This window comes from Gavialis gangeticus, unplaced genomic scaffold, assembly GCF_001723915.1.
Source record: "Gavialis gangeticus isolate Ggan-Ray unplaced genomic scaffold, GavGan_comp1, whole genome shotgun sequence".
Classification (NCBI taxonomy): Eukaryota; Metazoa; Chordata; order Crocodylia; family Gavialidae; genus Gavialis; species Gavialis gangeticus.
In genome coordinates, this window is record NW_017729014.1 from 5,985,767 (window position 1) to 5,996,055 (window position 10,289).

General features: G+C 48.6%; 1 protein-coding gene across 1 annotated transcript in view; it reads right to left on the reverse strand.

Moving 5' to 3' along the window:
• Positions 1 to 1,868: 1,868 nt before the first annotated feature.
• ARHGEF16 (Rho guanine nucleotide exchange factor 16) overlaps positions 1,869 to 10,289 on the reverse strand; it is a gene marked incomplete at its 5' end in the record, with an annotated part of 55,405 nt that continues 46,984 nt past the window's right edge. The window contains 4 exons of the mRNA XM_019511652.1: positions 1,869 to 2,609; positions 3,279 to 3,380; positions 5,719 to 5,792; positions 7,237 to 7,446. Coding sequence (XP_019367197.1) covers positions 2,470 to 2,609; positions 3,279 to 3,380; positions 5,719 to 5,792; positions 7,237 to 7,446 — 526 coding nt within the window. The remainder of the gene's footprint in view (positions 2,610 to 3,278; positions 3,381 to 5,718; positions 5,793 to 7,236; positions 7,447 to 10,289) is intronic.

Sequence of the window (10,289 nt, forward strand, 5' to 3'; positions counted from 1 at the left end):
TTTTTTTTTTTTTTTTTTTAAAGAATAAAAGTAACCAGGCTGGAAAACTAAGCCAGATCTTCCATCCATTGCTGGCTGCAGAGGGATGATTGTGGCCTCAACTTCATTTCAACTTAGAACCTCAACACAGTGCGTTGAAATACCCTGCCTTGTCCAGAGGATGGAGAACAGCCATCCAGAGCTCTGAAGCCACACAAAAAGGGAATCACATTGGTCTATACTTTCAGTCTCAGATGAAGGAAGGCAACTGTAAACCAACTTATTCTTTGGTGGGAAAAACTGAACATTAGACATACAATCCCCATTCTTGTCTTAATAAAGACACAAAGAGTCTTTACAAAAGTCTCTTTCCTGTAAACATCTATCCTGTGCAGTGGCCGAGATTTTTATTCACTTACTGCAGAGTTCAAAAAACCCTGTATGGTCTCTGCTACTGAGAGAGACAGACTTTTAGAAAAGACAAAGCAACCCATCCTCCAGCTGCCTGGCACAAAGGGTTCACATATTGTTAGCTATTCTGTAGAAGAATTACCTCCAGTTGCCCATTTTCACACCTCCATCTGGACCCAACATTAAACAAACAGCTGAATGACAAAAAGGAACAATTCAGGAAAAATAAAAATAAAAGGGTGAGCAAGAAACCTTGGGTAAGATGCAGGGCATAAATTGTAACACTATCACAGAGAGCAAGGGCCTTTCCCAGGGCTCACAAGCAACTCCCAGACACAAACACACAATTCTGGTTACTAGACAGTGGAAGTTCATGTTTGAAAATGTCAAAGAACTCCCTCTGTACTCACAAAGGTCAAGGGGCTGTACAGAGGCCTCCCTGTTATGTCACTCGTCATCGCTGTTGGGTGACTCCCACCGTCATAATATATCTTCCTATGCTGACTGCCTCACTGCACTTGATGGAGACTTTATAGTCATCCCTCTGGGCACAGCTCATCACTCCTGCTCTCTCTGACTTTAATCACCTGTCTGGAACACTATGGAAAAAGAAATCCCCCTTCTGGCCAAAAACCCAGGCTGCATTCAGTGCAGAGTCTACCTGCCAAGCCTGCAGCAGTGCTTGGGGGAGTCCTGGCTCCTAGCACAGCTGACACAAATGGGAGATAACAAATGGGGCAGTTCAGTCTTCCAGTGACTCCAAACTCTTCTCGTCACTGACCTCTGACATGCCACACGCCACCCAGATCAGCCACAGGACTGGCTTCAATGGCACTTGCAGCAGAGTGAGTCAGACCCAGGCACCAGAGATGCTGCCTATTTACGCATAGAGGAAGCAAGTGGGCTTGTCAGGACCCCCTCCTTCCCCAGCCCTCAATACCTGCATAGGCAGTGACCCATAGCATTGGTGGGCTAGGTTAGCAGCACGCTCCAAGAATGCGGAGGGAATCCCATCCAGAGGCATGCCCTGCCCAGCTACCCTTCAAACACTTTCCAAATCCATCCATGCAACGATGGATAACTGGAAAAGCCAGCAACAGCTATGACTGGAAAAGCCTTGGAGCCATCCCCTGGCCTAGTCTTGCTCGTGCTGCATACCGCCCCCAGCTTGGCTGGACACCCACACAGCAGCAGCAATAGGAAATTGCAGCACAAGCCACTCAAGAGGAAAGGCAGGAGTCAGCATTCTTGCACCTTCTCCTGGGATTCAGGGAACCCAGAGGCTGGAAGTTGGGACAGACTCAGTGCAAACCTCATGATTACCAAGAGCTCACCTGGTTTGGCTAAAACCTAGAAGCAGCACTCAAGCAAAAACTTGTGTTTGGTAGATGCTGCAAACCTGGTTGGCTTTGTACTGCAGCTTCTCTGTAGAGGAGGAGAGCGAAAGCTTGAATCATTAACAAGGCCAAAAACACATATCTTCTTTATGCACATTTATTTATAAAAAACAGACACGTTCCCCACCATCCCGCCAATGCCAAGAAGCCCTATATGTGACAACTGCAAATTCACCTTGGCTGTGCGTGTCCCTGGCATGCATTAGTCCCAGGGCTAAAGGCACAGAGCATACAAGTGAACCAGTGACAGTGATGGGCAAACAGAACAAAAGCTCCAGCCCAGGCAGGCTGTATACATTTCTCTGGGAAGCTCAATGCTTCAAAGCAAGGAGCACAATTTCAAGCAGCAAACTCCAGTTGATTCTTAGAGATTTGGCCAGCTGTAATGGAGGGGTGAAAGTAGGTTGGATGACATGAAACCAGCCCTGTGCCAGTCCAAAGCCCTCACAGATAGGTCACATCCAAGACATGGACATGTAACTTGTGTCCCTGCACAGCACTGGCATGGCAAGAAGGGGAACCAGTTTTCTCTCAAGAGCAGCAGCCTGAAGGGAAGTCAGGGGAGCTGGCAGGCGTGTGCTCCTGGCCTTCCCTCCAGCACGGTCTACGGCCCTGCCAGCTCACAGGGCCATGGCTCAGAGCCTTATGAATCCTCACAGAAACACCTGTTGTGGCCGGCGACCTATACGTCCGTCTCTATGCGCAGCCGCTCCAGGCGGCGGACGTTGCGCTCAACGGCACTGCGATCGGTGATCTGCTGCGCACATGACTGGGGGAACCAGCCTCTCTCGCCATCTCGAAGCCTCTCACCCAAGTACCAGCCTGAAGGAAGGAGCAGAGTATTCTGTGAGATGGGAAAGGACTGCACCCAGCCAGGGAACACATGCTGCACCTGCTGCCACCCTCGTTCACAGAGCATGAGCCAGCCAGGAAATCTCCCACATCAGGCAAGCATTCTGCACTCCGATTGCATTTGTACCTGGAGTATGCACTTACCCAAAAGGAATGTAAACGCAGCTCAACTGCTGCAGGCGCCACCTGGGCAGCGCTTTTTATACCTTCAGAACATCTTACACCTCTATGAGGAACCTTGAAATGGAGAGGCCTAAGCCAGCTGCCCCAATCGCGAAGCAGAATTGTTACGGTTATGCTTCCTGCTCCTGCCTCTGAGCAGCTGTGCTGGGCACTGTCAGAGCCAGAACGCTGGATTACCCGACTGTGGACCAGACTCATTCTGGGACTGGAGGGCGTTGCAGGAGAGTTCCCAATGGGCATGGACGGTAGCTAACATGCAGGTAGCAGACACTACAGGGAGCTCTGAGCCCATAAGCAATCCTGTGGTTTTGCTTCTCTAAGACATGTAGGTTGTTAGCTCTAGCGTTGGGCTTCCTTGTCTGTAAACCTGAAAGCCTTCTACCTGGATCAGACCCCACTCCAAAGCTCTAGCTCCCAGCCCACACTTCCCATTCTTTGGGCACCCACATGACTTACCATCTTCTCCACCCAGGACCAGGACAACATCTGCCTGCTGCAGCGAAATTTCATCCGTCTGTTTAGCCAAGTGCGCCCTAATTATCTCCACCTGGCTCAGATCTGAGGGAGAAGAGAGACACACACCACAATTGCTGGCTAAAAAGGAACTATGGAATAGAAGTGATAAAATGTTGGAAAACGCAACAGCCCACTGGAAACCACAGCCAGGCCTTGTGATTAGAAGTTACCCTAACCTGAGCAAAGGCTCAGCCTGAGAGGACAAGCCCTGCTGCAATGGGGATCATGTCGGTGGACTTCTCTAGAGCCCAGTCAGGTTTGGTAACAAGAAGCCACTTGAGTCCAGCTCCCAGTGACCAGCATCAAGACACTGCTCACCCCACCTGCACCCCTCTGGTCCCACTGTCCCTCCCAGTCTGGGGACCCTCCAATCCTCTGTTTCTCCCATGCTGTTGCCCCTACTCACAGGACAGCCTCTGCTCTTCTCCTGAACCTGTGTACACTCACATTGCTACAGAAATCCCTCCTATCCTGCTCCCTCTGTGTTAATGTCTGAGTGGTGTTCCCTGTGCACATTGCTTAAGAAACTCCGTGTCCCTCTCTGAGGGCGTGGGCGGCACTACAGACTCCAGAGGGAGTCCTGTGGGACCTGCTGGTTTCAAACAAAAGCCATGCAAGCTTGGAGGATTTGGGCTTTTGAGTGCTATGGCCAGAACCCCAGAACAAAACAACCAAGTGGGCACAAAACAAACCCCTTTGCGTTCCCAGGGGCTTGGCTTGCCCCAGCCAGCGCCGGCCACACTTCCATTTGATTTTGTGGGGAGTTTGCTACTAAGGTGGTTTGGGGGCTGGGGTCTTTCTGAAGGTGATTCACAGGATCATTCTCTGGCCATTTTACCATGAGTGTTGTCACATTTTGTGCTTATCTGAATGCTTCAGCTTCTGGAATCAAGTGATTACAGGAGGATTACAGCTTTCATTTAAAAACAGATTCTAGCAACCAGATTTACCCTGACAAGCTCAGAGATACAGAGGCCATGGAGGGGAGAAGGAATCCAAAATGCATTAATTTTAAATCCTAGGATTTTTAAGTCATTCTCAGGGCTATTTGGGTGGGGAGGAGAGGAGTCACTGACTATCAACTTCCCTGTACTTGGTGCTGGCAGTGCTAGGTTGATAACACTCTGCAGTAGTAATTTGGATGCTGAGGGTGATTAGCAAAGCATTACGAATGTTTCCAGCTATTCGGGTTAAAATAAAAGTGGCAGAAGCAGCTTAATGCTCCATTTTATCAGCTTTCACATTTTCACTTAGCAAGCATCCCCGTTCCCACCCCCAATCTTTGCAGGGCTTGACAGCACAACAGCACTCGTGTTTACTTTCTGGTTTATCCCCAACCTGAATGGATTTGGGAGACAAGGAGTTATATGAGTTAGCAGCTGAGGCGCCAAGGCCAGTAGAGGGAGCATACGTCTCTCCCTCCCCTGCTCTCAGGCCTTCGCGGTGGCAGCTGGGTAATGGTCCTGCTTTTGTGTTTGATAATGAGGTATTTGGAAATGAGGGAACAGTCCTCAAAATACAGCAGTTCCCCTTCCCTTCCCTTACTGAGCATCCTCATTGCTTTATGAGTCGAGAGAGATAGTCAGCGAGGTAGTTAGCCTAGTTAGTTGAAGTTAGGTAGAAGGTGGGGCATGGTGGCACCTTAGAGCAGTGCTTCTCAACCTTCTTAGACTTGTGGCACCCCTCAATAGACCTGAGGTGCCCCATGAATATGCCAGCTCTCAGCTTTCATTTATTTTTTTTGACTACAGAAAAACACTAGAGAAAGTCTTCTGTTGCAAAGGACTCAGAAAGCCCACAAGAGGTCAGAACGTTTGTAACACTGCAAACAGCTATTTGAAAGCACTTGAGTTTATCTTGTGACTCACGTGGCACCCTCCAAAGGATCACAAGTCACCCTGGTTGAGAATCGCTGCCTTAGAGACTAATTAGTTCAGACGGGCATGAATTTTCATAGGCTACAAACTACTTCATGAGATGCTTAGGCTGTAGCTCACTCTCTCCAAACAAGTTAGTCTGTACGGTGCCACCGTGCCTTATCTTCTGCTTTATGACATCACAAGACAATTTGTACCTTCTAGGAGACACTTTCAGAGTCATCTGGGCTCTTCAGGTAAAGTCTGATCTACTCAGGCAAATGCTGGGCTGGTGAGCAGCTGTGCCCTATGGCTTCCCTCACAGAAGAATGACTCCTTCATAGGATACACCTGCATGACACTCTTATCAGATCCCAAAAAATCTCAATCAGAGCCTGTGACCTCAGGAGGAACAGCTTTACAGCCCTTAAGCACAGGATAATGAACAGGCATCAGGCACTAGTTACAGGCAGGATTTAAGACAGTAAAACGCAGTGTCACAGAGAGGGGGTTGGTTTCTTTACCTCCTTTGCTGGAAGTGTCATTCTGTGCATTCTCCCTGTGCATCAGTGCAGTGATCCAACGAGCCCGGTCGCTCCTGCCAAAAAGAAAGAGTTAAGGCCTCTTTACATGGAGATACCAGAGGTAGAAAGGCAGCAAGTGACACCTGGGATGCTGGGGAAGCTTCACTGGAAAATATAGTTTTCATTCAAATAAACTTCTCAGAGGGAAGGGCTAGTTATGAGGGAACTTTCCTTAGGAAAATCTTCTCCAGCCACAATCCAAATGAGAGGGACCTAGTGTGGGAAAGACCAGAGCCTGGCGATCAGGAAGTCACTTGCAATGTCAGAGGCTGAAGCCAAATCCTAGCTCTGCCCAAGTCAGACCAGCACCTCAAAGCTGGGTGCCTCCTACATGACTACCCCAACCACCAGGCTACTGTCAGTCAGCCTTAACCCTCCTCTCTTCCTGTTCCTCTTTTGTGTGTGTGTGGGTGGGGAGAGCTTCCTAATGTACGTGTTTGAAATCTTTTGAGATTTGGAGAGATGGAAAACTTGCTTCTCACCCACCGTCTACTGTAACTGAAGTGCTCTGACACATCATACACAAACAGAAGCAGAGGTTGAGTGCAGCAGGTACATTCCACTTACCTTCATAGCCCTGCCTGACATGCTCAAAGAGCTGTAAAATGCAACTGGAAAGAAAACCCAAACTTTGCAAGATGTAGTTGGGAGACAGAGGAAGATTTCATTCTCTCCAGGTCAAAAACAGGAGGGAAAGAAGAGATGCAGCTTTGAAGCAGAAGCTGCTCAACATTTTACTGCAGATTATTGTTACAAATTAATGAAAAATAATTGGGCACAAAAGGTAGTAAATGGTGGAGGATGGCTGGTGTTGCAGAACTTAGGGAATTTTTCCAGTTTGGGGACTGTCAACAGGACAGTCACTCTAAAGAGCAGCTTCATTTAAAATAGGACAGGGTGCAGTGTACCAGGACCAGTCCTTCTAGGTTACTGGAGCTCCCCAGAAAAAGGCTGAAGTAGGTTGTAGTGTCTACACGTAGAAAGAAGTGAAAGGGCAAAGTGGGTGCTGTAAGAGAGACTGGGAATTTGACCATGGCAAAAATGACAGCTACTTATGGCCAGAGACTTCAGAGTTATGGGGGCAAGGAAGAAGGGAAATAAAAATAAAAACAGCTCAGGAGACAGAAACTCAGTTAAACCAAGAGTGCAACAATGCTCCAGGCACTGCACTCCCAGCAGAGCAAGAGCATTTTGCTAGAAGTGAACGGGAAGAGTTAAACAAAGTTTGTTTCTGCGCTGTGCAGGGAAGGGAGGGGCAGAGGGCAATTCTAATTTGTCACGTGCTACCCAACAGATAAAGCTGCATGACGTGTACCACCTGCTTACAGATTTTAACCCTACTTTCCCCCTTTTTCACTGAGAAGCAGCAATCCTTTAAAAGCCACATACGCCCAAAGCAGGAGATGCCACCAGGCCCATCTGTTTGCTTAAGAGACAGCCTGCCACAGCAGCACTCACAAGGACTCTGCTGACAGCACAATCTCCTCCCGTCTCCCTTCGCTGTTCTTCTTCAGGATCACTCGGAACAAGTGGCCGTTCCACGGGCTACGGGCAGCGCCTCCAGCCCCTGGCTTGCCCGGGGGAGAGGAGGGTGGGTCAGGGCTTTCAATCTTCTCCACCACGATCTGATCCAGCTTGGCATAGTCCATCACAGTGTAGCTCTCTTCACTGCAGTTGACAAAGCACAGCAGAATTAGTGTCTTACAGCACAGCTCGCTCATACACAGAAGCCTCAGCTCTGAAAGAAGCTTCCCTCAGCTTTAGGACACCTGGGATGCTCACCTGTTGGTCCATCAGGCCTGTTCTTCTTGAATTTTGGCTCCCACAACCAAGACAAAGCAGCTCTGCACAACTGTGCGGCTGACTCAAATCTGCTGCTCCTGTCATTATGGATATGCAAAGTCCTGAAGAGCAAGTCCAGCACACATGAGCAGATAAACAACTCCTCTGCAATGTTGACTACTGGCTGGCTGCAGTTCAGCCCCTAAGCAAGCCACAGATCAGACAGGAGGCTTGTCCCAGGGTTGGGAAACTCTGATGGGGCTCAGGAAACCTGGATTTTACTTCTGCCTTGGTCACTGATCAACTTTAACTTTGGGAAGCTCCTTTCTCGGCCTCTCTTTCCCCTCCCACCTTTCTCTATTTTGTTGCGGGTGCCACTGCTTTGCTGCAGCCCACCATGGCACAGACACATGGGGTTAACTGCATCTTCTGTTACATGACAGCATGTCCACAACTGCCTGGTTTGACTCCAGCTTTTGGTCTCACTGACACTTGGGGCTTTATCACTTGGCAGCCTGCACAAAATTAGTCCACTATGCAACCACCCCTTGCAGCCAGCATGTAAAGGGTGTTCTTGGAGAGCAGTTTGCCCAGGTTGTAAGCAGCCATGAGCACGAAGGAGGGTTAAGCTGATTTCAGCAATGGGAAAGCCGAACGTGCATTTTTCAGGTCTCTAGCTGATACATCTGTCCGAGGAGGAGCATGGGGAGATAAAAGGAAAATTGGCCTCAGCACATACATTCCTCTGCTGCAGAACACTGCTCACTGGAAGTATGCAAAAGGAAACATGGTCTATATGAACCTGGAGAAAATTACTAAGTCAGAAGTGCAGGCTCATTACCCAAAGTGACCCTATGGATCCCACTATATGGCTGGGGCAGGGCCTTCACCTTTCATTGATGATAACTGTCTGACTGGACCTTTCTCCGTGACTTGTCTTTCTGGAGTGGTCAATTGCTCAAGCCTCTTTATGTCTACAAAAGATTTAGCTATGTATTCCCTGGGAATTTTGCAAGCTTCAAGCCCATGTAGTCCTTAATGAACTGCAAGAGGCATAGAACAGACAGCTCTCCACCCAATAATTCTTATTCCCTGGCCTGAGCACGTGCACATTTGCAGTTAGTTGGGAACAGAAGGTCACTTCATTGGCTCTCTGCACAGAGCAGCAGACTGCGCTATGGCAGGCAATTCCCACAGCAATCTAATCCTTAGCATCCCACGGCAAACAGCGAGAGGCCTCCAAATGGAAACAGGCCGTTCCCAAAAGCGGCCCCTCGACACCAAGAAGGCTGTTGAGAAGGAATGAAAGAAGTTTCCAGAATGTGGGGAATTTAATCAATCAGAGCTCAGTGCTAATTTGAATGGGAATATCTGTAACTGAGAGGAAACCATGGAAACAAATGACAGTACACAATGTCTAAACAGTAACTTAGGAAAAAGCACATGCTCCAGTGAGACACAAACGGTACCAAGGACCAGACAGATGGAAGGGGACTTGCATCAGGGAGAAGAACTTTGCAAGGTTCAATGCCGGCACCCAACTCACCTTGCACCATGTTGTCTCTGGCAGGGCAAGTAGTTGTTTTGTGAGAGGGTCAGGAAAAGAAAGTTCTGTGTTTCCATCTTTGCTGATATTGCAAGCTCTGTGGAGTAGGGAATATCTTCATCTTGTGTCTGTATTGTCTAGCACTAGGAACTCCTGGATGACCCAAGTTATCCCCATGTTGTATACATCGAAAACTAAGCAGGGTGTGCATAGTTACAGTGGTATCAGATGAGACTAGTATAAGCTGTCCCAATGCAATTGTGATGCCTGCATATGTGTGAACTGAACTATTCTAACTTCTACCCTGAATGAACAGGGCTGAAGTTACAACAGTTTCACTCTGCTTATGCAGCTCTAGAACATGTAGACATTAACACGTATACTAGAGTAGCTGATGTGTCCTGCTAATCAACAACTCCCTCACCCATTCTATAACACTGAGCCTACATTTTTCCAGTCTCCCTTTTGTGTTTGGACAGGTAAGTTTTCATTCCCAGCCTCCCGGCTGGAGTCCTGCTTCTGTTCTGAATTCCAGAGACCGAGTCTACTGTCTCCCTTCCCTTTGACTCTTGCTGCTGCACACATTGCTCAGACCTGGTGGGCGTGGGGAAGGGCCAAATGAAATTCTCTCAGCCTCACCCCCGGGGCAATGTTGTACAGGCCAGTTCCACAGCTCTGGTTTCTGCACCTTGTGCCAAATAAACAGTCAGTAGTTCTCTGCAACCAGGCCACAGAGACGTGGGTTCCTCAAGGTTCTGTCCAAGGATCAAATATTTACATGTCCAGCTAATAAGAAAGGTGGAGTTTCACAGCTGTAGGTCAAGCAGGGTCTTGATCATGAGGCCATGGAGCCTGATCGTTTATTTGTGTTTACTGGAACTGCTGCTGTCAGGGTCAGCTAGTGGGGAATGACTAATTTTGCAACTTTTTGTTCAAAACAAAACTACATCCCAACAAAACGCTGGGGAGAGGAGCTAGCCTGGCTGCCTGGAAGGAGGAAAGCCACTTGTTAACCAAGCAAAAGAACACATTTCCTCCCCACCTATTATAGTTTCATAGTGTCACCCTTCACCAGCATGCAGGGTGACAAGAGGAAGGGAAGCCCAGGTAAGCATCAACATCCGGGGAGCACGGGGCCACAACTGTCCTGGGAGTGGGAGGAAGGCACGTGCACCCTCAAGAG